The sequence below is a fragment of the Manis javanica genome, chromosome 2 (genome assembly GCF_040802235.1).
Source record: "Manis javanica isolate MJ-LG chromosome 2, MJ_LKY, whole genome shotgun sequence".
NCBI classification, from domain to species: domain Eukaryota; kingdom Metazoa; phylum Chordata; class Mammalia; order Pholidota; family Manidae; genus Manis; species Manis javanica.
Window position 1 is genome coordinate 165,590,266 of NC_133157.1, and position 13,335 is coordinate 165,603,600.

The following is a 13,335-nucleotide window of genomic DNA, read 5'->3' on the forward strand; positions in this document are numbered from 1 at the left end:
AATATATTTTGGCTTACTCAGAACGAGCTCGGAATAGAAGAGGCACAGGATCTGGCTTAAACATAATCTGTGTAGAGGTTCTTTGCTCCTAAATTAGGGAGAAATAAAAGGCAAGAAAAAAATATTTGTTACCCATTCCACCTTAAATCATCTGTATGTATAGATAAAATTAAGCACTCAACACTCAGTTCATACAAAAATATTACATTTTCATAAGTATACATTTTTATAATTACAAGACTGATAATTGATTGTATACAATGTAAATCGGAACAGACTTTTCAATCCTCCCAAGCATACCAAAAGGAGCAGTATCCTCATTTCACAAAACCCATCCAGTTCCATAATATCCCACTCATTAGAAATAAACAACTATCTGTTATCGACTCAACTATGTTGTCTTTCTTGGGGAGGCAAAGTTTCATGGTTAATTCTACTTTCTTAATTTAGTACCTAATACTCATAAATTTGCCTTTCATTCTTACTTCTTTATTCGCCAATGTAAAACAATCTGAATAGTGCCTTCAAATGTAAGGAATAGAGATTCCTTCTAAATTACATTGAGAAAGGGGATTTACCATGAGATGATGTGGACTAAAACTGAATTTTATAAAAGCACAAAGGCAATTCAGTTGACAAGTGTAGTCTTTCCAATAAATGGCACTGAAATGGTTGGATATCCATATGCAAAAGAAGGAAATTTGATACATGGCTTCTAGTCAAAAATAACCCAAATTGAGTCATGAACATTGCTGTAAAACAAACAAAACTTCTAAAACAATGGTTTCGGTTGTTCGCTGGGACATTTTGGCCATGCCTGGAGACATTTTTTTTGTCACTTCCTGTGAGAGAGTGCCATTAATATCTAGTGTGTAGAGAACAGGGAGGCTGCTAAACATCCTCAGCCCCACAACAAAGAATGCTCATATTTTGAATAAATGTACAATGGGTATGTAAGATGTTAGTATTAGAGGAAACTTGGTAGAACATATATGGAAACTTTGTACTATCTTTGCAACTACACGTTTGAAATTATTTCAAAATAGAAAGATTAGTAAAGCTTGCATATCACTGCTTAAGGGCAATACACTTCTTCAAAATCAAACATTTGATCATTTCATACTTAATTTCTATGACAGTGTCATGTACTACAGTTGAAGTATTGTTTTGAGCTCTTGAAAAATCACTAGAATCCTTCAATGAAATGTATTAAATGTATAAATGTTGCCAGTTATGTATAATATATTGAATTATTTGAGACCAATAAGATATTTTCAAATCTCTTCTCTCCAAAGATGTCTTCCCTGATTATCAAACCTAAAATACCAGCTCTCTTCACCAATCTGTTTTTTTTCTTTTCCATAGAACTTTCCTGCAATAATTTTACTTGTTGATTCTTTCCTCTTCTAGAATGTATGCTCTATGAAACAAAGACTTTGTTGTACCTCTAAGGCTAGAACTGCCACATTAGAAACATATGTTTAATAACTATATGTTGAGTGGATTAATTACCTGTATTTGTGCTGCATCTTACACATTAAGTGGTATGTGTTCAGAAGTTGGAGCTTCTTCTTTAAATCCACTTGGCTGTGAAGACATTAGTTCCAACCCTGATATCTAATTTACCCTGAATTAAAATAACACCTCTTCCTTAAGCAGAATGATGTATTGGTCTACATGTTTAAGATTTTTTCACAGAAAAAGACAAAGCCATGTCCTTTTTGCTTGGAATTCTAAGCAATGAGATGACAGGGCAGATAACTGTCATTTTTTTACTTTTCTGGTTGATCTTTCTGGTTCTACTAGGCTGCTTTACTTTACCTGATTGGATGCTCTGCAAACCAAGTTCCTTTTATTTGTGATAGTGTTTACCCCATTTCCAGAAAAATTTATAAGATTTTCTCTCCCATTGAATTTGTAAGTAAAATGCTCCCATTTTTAATCAGATTACTTCAGACATAAGAAAATTTGTGATAAGCCTCAAAGGTGGAAATTGGCAAACACATCATGTCTGTCTTCCACATGGTAGCAGTCAGTGAATTTATAGAACTGTCTGTACATTTCTATACAGCTATTGACACCAGTGAGGATGAAACTAGATATGGGTTTGGGAGAGAAAAGGCAGACAGACAGACATGAACTGAGAAGAAGGTGTTACCACCACACATTGAAGATGGCACCTGAGCATCATCTGTAGATCAAATAAAACCAGTCAGCACCTTAACCAGGTGTTGATGAAGCTATGAAAGAGCATGAAGGATGCAAGTTTAGCAAACAGCAAATTGGTGGCTATTTTATTACTCTGGCCTGCATGGAATAGTGTTTTCATTTCCCTTTGTAAGTTAGTGAAGACTGTTGGCAGATCTTTCTAAACTGGTTCTAATACATAGAAGTTTCTTCTAAAAACTAATTAACATAGAAAGTAATGTTCCTGTCTATACAATTTTGGGTTCCTGGTTCTGGAACATTACCAGTAATAAGGCATTGAATGTCATATATTCAATAAAACTGGGGAACCAGATAGTGGTACAGTATTAAAAATCTTGCCTTAAAAATCCTTTTGGATTCATTAAATGAATCTAACAACACTAATACATAGATCACTTATTATCAAAGGAGAAATGTTATCCAAAGTAAGTTAATTTTTTATAGTACTGTATGAAAATATTTTTATATACAGATATGGTGTCAAAATTAAATATACATATTCCATTAATTAAAAGGCCAACATATATTATTCTTTTAAAAATATACTTCCCAAATTGCAAACTCATTTAGACACATTTTATTGCACATAAATGACAAAAGTAACTCAGTACTATGGCTTAGCATCCTCAGAACAGGTAAATAACTTTCTATTTCGTGAAATTATTCTTTATTTTCATTTAAAAACATTCGCTCTACCATTTATTGAAGGCACTGTGTTATACATTCATGTTTCATTATACCACTTGATATCTTAGACTCCTTCATGCTGCTGCTGCTTTAAGGCGTATGACTCTTGTTCTCATGGGCAATATCCATATCTCACTGTTAACTTTGAAACATTTCCAGCACTGAAGATGACAATTTCCACTTTCATTGCCGTATGCTGATGCATAGTGGGCCATAAAATTATGTTGTAGAAAAGCAATGTTAATTTTTAATCCTTGTAACCTTTATATACTTCACAGATTTTATATGTCTTCTTCTGAAATTTTTAAACAGATTTAAACATATTATTGCAACTAATACCCGGTGTAGATTGTCTTACAAAAATCACAGAATTAACACCGATTGATACATGTCTGCATACATAAGAAAGAGTCTGTTGATTACAGTATTCAGTTTCCATTATTTACATCCATCTTCTAGTACTACATATGGATTTCTCAATTGCTATGATCTTTTTTTACCAGGATGCATTCAGTAACTTCTAGGAGACATTCTACTCCAAAAAGTTCATGAGTACATAGATTCTTGGAGGATACAACTAAAGTTCTCATGTTTTTATATTGCCACTCCATATTTTTTAATGTTCTTTAGCGTCCCTCAAAATTTTATTCCAACAAGATTTTATCTTTTGTAGTAGTATCTTTAGGAAACACATGTAATTCTGTCTTTTCTGTTCCTTTGAAGATTTATTCCCTTCCTAGAGAAATAGATTTAAAAAAGTTTTAAGTTCACATTTTTATAAAAATGCATGTTTTAAAATATTCAATTTTTAATTTCCATCATGTAGGTTGTACTAAAAATTTGGTATAATAAGAAAGGAGAATCTTGAATGATATTTTCCAAACCAAGATTTCTAACTATAATTGTGATAATTGATGTGTGGGCAATCCGAGGGTGTTGTGGTTTAAGATTTAGGATTAGTTGAAGTGCTATGTCAGACAGCTTCAATTTGCACCACTGCAACAGGACATTAGAATGCTGTTTAAACTTTTATGGGAAAGATATTGTAGTTTATTCAGTTGAGTTTTTTAATCGGGAAAAAAGGAAGGAATAGTTTGTCTGTAGAAGGTAGAGTTAACACTGAAAATATTCAGAGTATTTAGGCAAAGATGATTAATGATAATCTACCTGATTGAGCTTGTGCCCTAAGGTCCACCCCGACAATCTGGTCTTCACTAGCGTATGGAAGACGCCTGCCTCATAAGCCAGTTTTCAGTCCCTGATGAGAATCTGAAAAAGGGCTACCTGTCCAACCTACAGAAAGTGGAGAGAGAGATACCTCACATGGAATAGATACGTAAGGGAGTAGCTCTGCATATATTCAGTTTTATTTCTATGAACCCCTGTAAAATGGGATTAGCTCCGGGTAGGCTAATTCCTCATTTAGAAAACAACCACTTATTGGGTATTTTCTAGATCAGGTATTACGCTCAGTGCTTTACATGCATTATTTCATTTTAGCTACTTAATAACTCTATGAAATTGATGATTTCACTTCCTTTCACAGCTGAGGAAAGTGAGCTGCAAAGAAAACAAGCTGTCAAGTAAATATAATGACTGGGTCTTGAGCTTGTCTGTCTTATTTTTAGTTTGGTCACAAATTCGGATCTCTTTTAGTCACATACGTGACCACACTGACACACAGCCTTCAAATGATACACCTAAAAGACCAGACAACAGATCACAAAGAGAGATATGGAGGAGAATTTCTCACATTCTTTTTAATGAGGGTCCAAGACATATTTAATAAACACAAATTGGAGTTTATGTGACTAAGTTTTGAAATACATAGATGTGAAAGTTTCATGACATTTTCTCAGAGAACATGATGGATAACTTCATTAAAAAGACAAAAACAAAGAATCGTGATTTTACCTCTGTAATCCTGGGAACACAGATGGTATCTCCCTTTTCTAAACTTTCTTTCCAAATTTTCTTAGCAAGAAGCCCCCAGTGGATTTATATTCCTCACGTATTCATTTCAACTCTTCCACTTCAAGTGGGATTCCTAAGGTTTCCTGAGTCCCAGGCAGTGCAAACCCACACTGCTTCACTAAGAGGAATAAGGACTTTCTGTGCTCCCATATAGCTATTGATCAAATAACATAACATAATAATAACAGTGGAAAGCGAAAAAGAACCCATCATACTTGTGAGCCAGCTGTGTTCATTTTTTCATGTCCCATATTAGATAATATATCATTTCAATGTTTGATCAGATTTAATTAAAGTGTCTGACTTCTTCACTCATAAATATTTCTATATTGTTATATAATTCTATGCAATACTTAATAAAATATGTGTAAATCGATAAAGAATGTTCATATACTATTACATTTATAATGTATATTGTACACTCTATACTGGCAAAATAGGTCTTCATTTTTAATTTGTATTTCTTTACAAACAGAAATGGCATTTTTTCTTCATATACTTGTTTTCCAGTTTATTTTCTCCTGTATAAATAGTGTACTCATGTCTTCCACCTATTACCTATTAATGCTTTAATTTTGGTGCTTTTTTTAAAAAAAATGAATACTCTGGTATTTCTCTATCTGCTTTTATATTAAAACAGTAGCTTTTAAAAAATACACTAAAAATCTAATTTCTAAGGGTACCTCCCTTGCTTTTATTAACATTTTAATGATTTTTTTAATCAACCATTAAAAAAGAAAACAATTCAGAGAGAAACATGAAGAAATTAAGTTGAGTAAAATGCTGATAAAGAAATTATACAAGAACTTACTAATTTCTTACTGGGTTGGACTTCACCCAGAGAAGGTGGTTTTCTTCCTTCCTTAAAAACAAAGTCACATTTATAGTATTTAATATGAATTAGTTATTGCTTTTCCCATTAATGTAATTGTTATTTTCATATTACTCTCAGTCATCTAATCTATTTGAGAATCTACTTCAAATTATTTATTGTTAGCATGGCACAATACTAATTTCATTTACAAATAGATTATCAGGGAGAAGAAAGAAGCAAGAGAGGTCAGCCTTGTGAATACCCAGGATCCATAACTTTTCACGTATACCCAGTACTATGTGTTAATGGCTGTGAGGTATGAAAAATGATATTGAAGGGTATACCAATAAAGGCAAAATTAGAATTTTAATCAACATGAAATAAAGTTAGCATTAAACTGTTAAATCCTGACCATAATTTTTTACAATCATTTTTATTGAAATATAGCTTATATACTGTATTATATTGATTTCAGATTAAATAACTTAGTCATTCAATCATATATATTATTAAATGCTTACCATGATAAGTTAGTTACCATCTGTCACCACACAAAGATATTATGATATTATAAGCTATATTCCTTATGCTGTATTTCCATTTCTGTGACTAAATTATTTCATAATTTGAATTTTGTGCCTCTTTATCCCTGTCACCTATTTTACCATGATGGGGGGTGACCATACATTTTTATTATGCTTACCCATCAGAAGCAAAATGAAATAAACAACAGTAAAAGCTTGTAACATGCCTTCCACATGAAGAAAGTTCAATTTAATTAACCATCTTTAACATGTTGCCTATCATTTCAGGTAAAAAGTATACTATTAGATTAGTTCATTTTGTAACATAATTTTATTTAATGTCAAGATTTAAATTATTTGTGTGTTTTCTTTCTCTACAATTAGTTGATTTTGGAACATGGTGATCCATTCAAAGCTAAACACACAAAAAAAGGAATTGTGAATGTGTAACATATTTATAGCCCTTATCCCCTTCCCAGGCCATGAGGATATATCACTAGCTTGATCTGCAGACTTTTCCGTTGAGCCCTGACTTGAAGTTCAACATCGTGTTTCCAGTAGTCACTACTAAGCAACTAGATGTATAAACAACATGAAACCTATCTGCCATTCCTGTACTTGACAGTACTTTGAAATCACTACAAAAACAGATTAAGAGCTGGAAGGCTAGAACATAAAGTCTTCATTATTCTTGAGCTTGGCCTTTAAGGATGCACACAACAGGATAGATCAGATTATAGAAAAGAGAACAGTAGGAATTCCATATAAAGGACTAATATAAGTAAAGGGACAAAATTGGAAGTAAGGTCCGTAAACTCCGCACACCAAAAGAGACTGGATTGTATCAACAGATAGTGTAATGATAAATGAAGTGATCTGACTTACATCATCTTTATTTTCATCACTGTGAATAGGGCTCAAAGATAATCTTATCATTTTACCTCCTATGGACAACTACTGTATTAAGAAATAAAAACCCAACACTTTTTCTATCATAAAAGTATTAATATTATCTTTTAAAAACATCATAAGAAAACTACTGCCTTTGTATACCAGCTGGTAAAATTCCTGAAGGAGGGATAAATAGTAATAATAATAATAATATAACATTTATCAAAAACTTTTTAGTACTTTACATGAATTATGGCATTTAACCCTCTCAACATTCTGTAATGTAGAGATTATATTTTTTTCCATTTTTCAGATAAAGAAACTGTTGTCTAGTCTCAAGGTAATGTCTTCCAAATCTTGTTTTGTTGTTTATATTTCATAACTGCTAGCAGAGAAGTAGGAAAAACAAAGCTCTACACTTACCAAAATGACTGAAGCAAACAAATAGAAAATTGTGGAACATATATATGCCCAGTTCTAAAATATAACAATATTTGTTAAATATTTGATTGCCTGTTTTATTGGCTGAGTTCTTATAAATGTGTACATATATGGATTAAAATTATTAGTAAGTATATAGATAAAAATTTGCCACTTGCCACCCAACTTATTACATTAGCCTCCTTCAAATTACTGTAGCATTACATATGCATTCATTTATTTTTCCTCCCCTTCCATACACTATTTACTTCCCTAGCCAAGAGAGAAATAGATACTTTCTAAGTTGAGTAAATGTATTTTACTTTAAGTTATAATAAGCACTTGGAATTCTGTGATACTGGATATGATCATCAGCAAATGATAGCATCCTAACGTGGGAGTGTTTATATTTCTGTTCAAAGTAAACAACTTACCTTGTTCGAGCAGTTCAACAGTTTTAATGTGCCCTGTGAAACTCGTGATAAGTGGATATCGAAATCCTCACTGGCATTCATTTTAAATTGCTTCAACTTGCGAGCAGCATGATATAAAAATGTAGCTTCCTATTACAGAAAAAAATCAGAAGGGCTGTGGTTCAAATAAAATATTAAGAAATGATAAGCTTTCTTAAGGAGCCTAAAGCCAGACTGTATTACCCAATAATGCCACACCTCCAACCCAGATTGTATTCCAGTTAATCACATGACTGACCAGTAACTAGACTGAAACTGTTTAGCTGTTACGTAACAGCCTGAAGTGCCTAGAACTTGGTTTAATGATTATCTGAATGTTTAAAGTCTCTTTTCTCTGTGTACATATATATATGTGTGTGTGTGTGGTCTTAATGCTTATGGGTAACCATGTCATAAGATTATTCAATTTAAAAATTAGGTAACCAAAGGAGAGGGGTGCTGGAAGCAGCAATAAGGTATGTGTGGTTTTCTTACTGTTACTATTTTTGCACCTTTTGAGCTACGGATAAATAGCTGGCAATAAATAAAGGGCCAAATTCACCGAAGACAAGTTTTTCAGATATTTAAAGTAAGAAATTAGCATAAAAATAATTTATGGATATATTATGAGATATGGTAAATTTAACTCAGCTATTGTGAGTTTTAAAGGACGACTGAATAGTTCACTAGTTTCTGTAGAAAGAAATGACACAAACTTTTGTTACAAGTTTTGTAAATTGTAATATTACACCAACCAGAGGTAGTTGTTGTTTGAAGAAAATCCGATTAAGAAAAAATGTCAGAATGCCTACAAATAAATTATGACCATGACTTATAATTGTGTGCATACAACCAATCACTCCGACATTTTCCTGCATAAAAATTTCAGAAGTAAGAGATATGCGTCTTTGAATTCAATTCTTCTAGTATTTTCAAAGTGAAAAATTTAATGCTAAAAAAGAAAAGAATATTAAATAAGCATAGGGCTATTTATAAAATAAGAGTAGACCATAATAAAAGTCAGGATCAGTGGAAATTGGTTAGAACCAAAGAATGTTACTAACATCATCAACATAATTATCTAAGAGAGATACAAAAAACAAGCTTCTATGAAATCAAGCTTTATATATAAATTCCAAATAATAATTATCATTACCTTATTATCATCACATGCATGTCTTTTAAAAAAGCTAGATTCGTTATTCAGGCAATTGCTATGAGTTTTTATCATGCTGTCCTGTAATAAATAATATAAAATAATTTGGTTAAACTGGGGACTTTTCTAACATGTAGTACTTATAAAAATAACAATGTTATAATATTTGGTATGTATATGTGCATTTTAAACTAATTGTAGGTTGACTGAGTTGACAAGGCATGAAAATAATTTTCCATAGTTGAAGAATAAGCAGGTATATATACAAACCCTCACATATTTAGAGCTCCCCGCAGACTCCACAATTTAATCCCAGAAATCACTGAGAGAATCTGGTTTATTTTGAGAAATAAAAATACCTGCTTTAGAAGTTATACTATATAGACAAAGTGAACCATGAAGTTGACATACAGTTAAGAAGTTTTTGGTCCAATTCCCTACCACTATCAAAGAGCAACAAAAGAAATTTACATTAGAATGAAGAGACAATCTTGACGGTGAAAATAAAGTTGGAATTCATTCTACAGCATTTTTAAACAATCCGCTTTGGGACTTTGAGGTAGAATTTCACTGAGGTTAAATATGTGTGTATCATGCAGGAGTGGGAAGGCAGACTGGTACATATTCACTTTTCATTTCTAAGGAATGTAGTATTAGAAGGTAGGGATCACCTGAATCAAGAATTTCATTGACACATTAGAACTTCCTAAGGATTCAGATTTCTCTTAGGCACAAGATTGAACTAGTTCTTTCCCACAAACTAGCAATTTCATGCTATCAGAGGTTCTAGAAGGACAAGCAATCTTAACCTATATATTATCACCAAAGAAACAAGAAGTGGATTAAGAGGCAAGATTAAGTCATGAGCCTCTAGTCTTCATCTTCCTCTCAGAAAAATGTATTAGGTTTGTTACCTGTCAAAACCATAAATGGTCTTTGGATTTATCCTGACTTTACATATATCTACTACCTGCTTTACCTGCAGGAATTAGTATCTGACCACATATTAATTTCTTTAACCATTCAAAACTTACTACAGTCCGATGTGCAAGGTCCTCCGCAAAACTTTACGGGGGAAAAAAATTAAGAAACAGTCCCAGTTTCCTGTGCCATTTGCTAGAAAGGACAGATGGTGCATCCCTGGGACACTTTTATATCACCTCTTATCTTTGGAAAACTGTTAGTGCCAACCATCCCGGTCAAATAGATAAATTTTCTGTAGCTATCCTCATGTTGCCCTTTTACACATTCCTGAAAAGGTAGTAGAGGATTAATATTTGCCTATTAAACCTTTTTCCTATTAACTTCCATTTAACTCCCAAAATAATAATAAATTATACATACACTTCATTTCTCTTTGATAAAACATAGAGCATTTCATTTTTTGCCTGCCATCATTCAAAAAAAGAAGACAGATAAATGTGCAGTTATTCAGTATGATATTTTCCAATTTGCCAAAAATATTATATGTAAATAAATGACAGGATTAGTACCCAGTTGGAGCATTTTTACAAATTGCATAGCATGTATTTGAGAAGTTGTATTGGTTAAATCATTGCTCAAGGTATTTAACAAGACTAATTTATATGTAGTTACATGTTGTTTTATGTATGTATAACATGCAGAAAGGTAATGTTATAATAGAGGTTACAGTTATTACAGAGAAGTTCAGTGCATTTTATGAGTACATTTAATGTACGTGTACATGAGTGCCAATTACAGTTGCCTTCTGAAATTTTCATGCAAGCCCTACAAGAATGATGGCTGAGACTAAGATTTATAGAATCATGAAGTTGAAAAGAATCTTATACATCTATTTCTTGATTTAACAAAAATAGCAAAATCATTTACCAATGAGAGCTGCTAACAGGCATCTTGACATATTTGAAGATTTCTTCACATTTATCATGAAAATCACAAAAAAATCAAACATCACATTGGTCTGAAGTATTTTCCAGTATAAAAATGACATTATTATATAAGTAGTTCCTAAAATACATAATGTACTTTTGATTTATAGAATTATGTCTTTCATTTCAGTGTAGTTTTCTTAGAATTTTTTTCTATTGCATTTGTAAGTGTCTTCTTCAGAAATACTAGTTCTATATACAATAAATTTCCTATCTCACTCTTCCTTTTATATATATTTATCTTTGATATTTAAAATGTTCATTTTCTGTGTTTTTCTCCACTATCTTCCATATGCCTGTTCTAATGGGTCACTCATTTCTGCTTTTTATTTTAGTCTACATTTTTCCCTAAAACCAAAGAGATTGCTTTCATTTTTCCTGTTATCTATTCTCTGATATTGTATGACTTTTAGCTCTTTTTACTTCGGTTCCTTGGGAAGTGTTAAGAAAAATTTTGACATTTTTTATTTGCTTTCTTGGATAATTATTCTTTCATCTGAATACTTCATTTTTGTTCTTTATGTATTCATTTGCTTACTTATGTGTTCATTCATTTATTGATTTTGGTGGTATCAATGCATGGTGTTTCCATTTTGATTTTCTGGTTATTTTTGAAGAGATGCTAAAGTGCATTAGATTGTTGTTTAGCCAATATCCAACTCCTCCCTCTATCCCATGAGCGGATATATTAGTTTCCTAGGATTGCTGTAACAAATTACCAAAAACTTGGCAGCTCGAAACAACAAAATTTTATTCTCTCACAGTTCTGGAGTCCGAAAGTCCAAAACGAAAGTGTTACCCAGACACTCTAGGGGAGAATCCACTGTGTGCCTTTCTATTCTGTAAGCTACCAGCATTCCTTGGTGTTCCTTGGCTTGTGGCCAGATGGGTCCAGTCTCTTCCTGCATCTTCATCAACTTCTTTGTCCAAAAATAAGGTGGGAAGGGGCAAAAGAAATGGACTGGTGCAGCCAGCACGTTCATTTCAAGCATGCTGCCTCAGAACACATTCTTATCCTATGGCCATATTCTGTCAGGAAGAGATATTTTCCTCTTAATTTTTTTTATTTTTTTCCCTTCAGGAAAGATGACCAGAATATCTCACAGGGAATCTTAATTGTCAAAAGTGCTCTAAGTGAACTAATATCTATTTACTGGTGATAAATTATTCTGGTCGGCAGCTACATAACTGATTGTTATTTTCTATCCATCTATTCATTTTGTAGGGATGGTTTTAAAGATTGGAGTTTTGACATAGAAAAGACTTTCTTTGAAAGTTAGCCTGCTCCTGACAGAAATATTCTTAATTTCTGTTTATCACTATCATAACCCATCCATGGCCCAAAGCTTTGTACTATATAAAGATTCATTTGGAGGACCTTTTAAAATTGATATGTGTTTTTAGTGAAACCTGTACCTTGTATGAAATTTGAAAAGGTTTATATTGTACTTGAAATCCTATTTCAATTGGAACAAATTTTACCAGTTGTCAGGTAGTTTAGCAGATTATAGCATGAACTGGTAGTTGATTCCTAGTTTAAATGAAAAGTCATTCATTTATTCTTCAATCAAATAATTGTTAAGCATCTACCATGTGCCACACGGTAATGGAGATAGAACTCTGATCAAAATCACATAAAGTTCCTTCCTTCAAGAAATGTACTGTCTGGTTGTACAAAGATCAGCCCAGTAGCCACAAACAAATTCCAACCTGATATTTGTTATGAATAAAAAGTATATGCTACCATGAAAGCCCATACAAGTAGGATATTACCTTCTCAGTGAAGACTTCCCTGAGATATGAACACTTTAACTGAGTTCTGACACATGAGTACACTAGAGAAAGAGGAAATAAAGGAGGTTCAAGATGTAGACAACAGCAGCTATGGCTGCATTTAAGTGGAAGGGAACACTGAATAGTGTGCTGCCAGAAAGATGAGAGCAAGGGGAAGCAGGTGCGTAGCTGAGAAAGCAAAACAAAGCAGGAACTGTTTTGTGATATCAGGATAATTATAGAAACACAGCAATAACATGTTTCATCTAAAAACTATAATGTACAAAGCATGTGGTTACAGAAGGATTGAGAGAGAGTAAAAAAGATAAATCCCTTTTCTTGTCACAATAATAGGTAAGTTTACTATTTATACTGAGAGAATATAATTTTAATTTTGTAAAGCACTTTCAAAAGAATGGTCTTTTATGTACCAAAATTACAAAACAAATGAAAAGGAACATAAACAAACAGTAGGGATTATCTGACAATAAATATGAATTATTTAAACTCTAAAATATTGTGATAT

General features: G+C 32.4%; 1 protein-coding gene and 1 long non-coding RNA gene across 8 annotated transcripts in view; one reads left to right on the plus strand and one right to left on the minus strand.

Annotated features, from left to right (window-relative positions):
• Nucleotides 1–202: 202 nt before the first annotated feature.
• The window catches only part of IL7 (interleukin 7), a 39,762-nt gene continuing 26,629 nt past the window's right edge, over nucleotides 203–13,335 (minus strand). The window contains exons 3-7 of one of the 7 annotated variants that reach the window (XR_012128284.1): nucleotides 9,127–9,207; nucleotides 7,953–8,081; nucleotides 5,681–5,731; nucleotides 4,063–4,188; nucleotides 203–3,091 (exon numbers count right to left, since the gene is read on the minus strand). Coding sequence is in view for 4 of the 7 variants with exons in the window: in XM_017663321.3 (XP_017518810.1) it covers nucleotides 3,512–3,631; nucleotides 5,681–5,731; nucleotides 7,953–8,081; nucleotides 9,127–9,207 (381 nt within the window). In the remaining 3 variants the exon portion in view is untranslated. Of the gene's footprint in view, nucleotides 3,632–4,062; nucleotides 4,189–5,680; nucleotides 5,732–7,952; nucleotides 8,082–9,126; nucleotides 9,208–13,335 lie in introns of all 7 variants that reach the window. The other 6 variants (XR_001853544.3, XR_001853542.3, XM_073229743.1 and 3 more) reach the window with 6 other exon arrangements.
• LOC118968293 (uncharacterized) overlaps nucleotides 8,096–13,335 on the plus strand; it is a 72,013-nt gene continuing 66,773 nt past the window's right edge. The window contains exon 1 of the long non-coding RNA XR_005055892.2: nucleotides 8,096–8,446. This is a non-coding gene — a long non-coding RNA (uncharacterized lncRNA). The remainder of the gene's footprint in view (nucleotides 8,447–13,335) is intronic.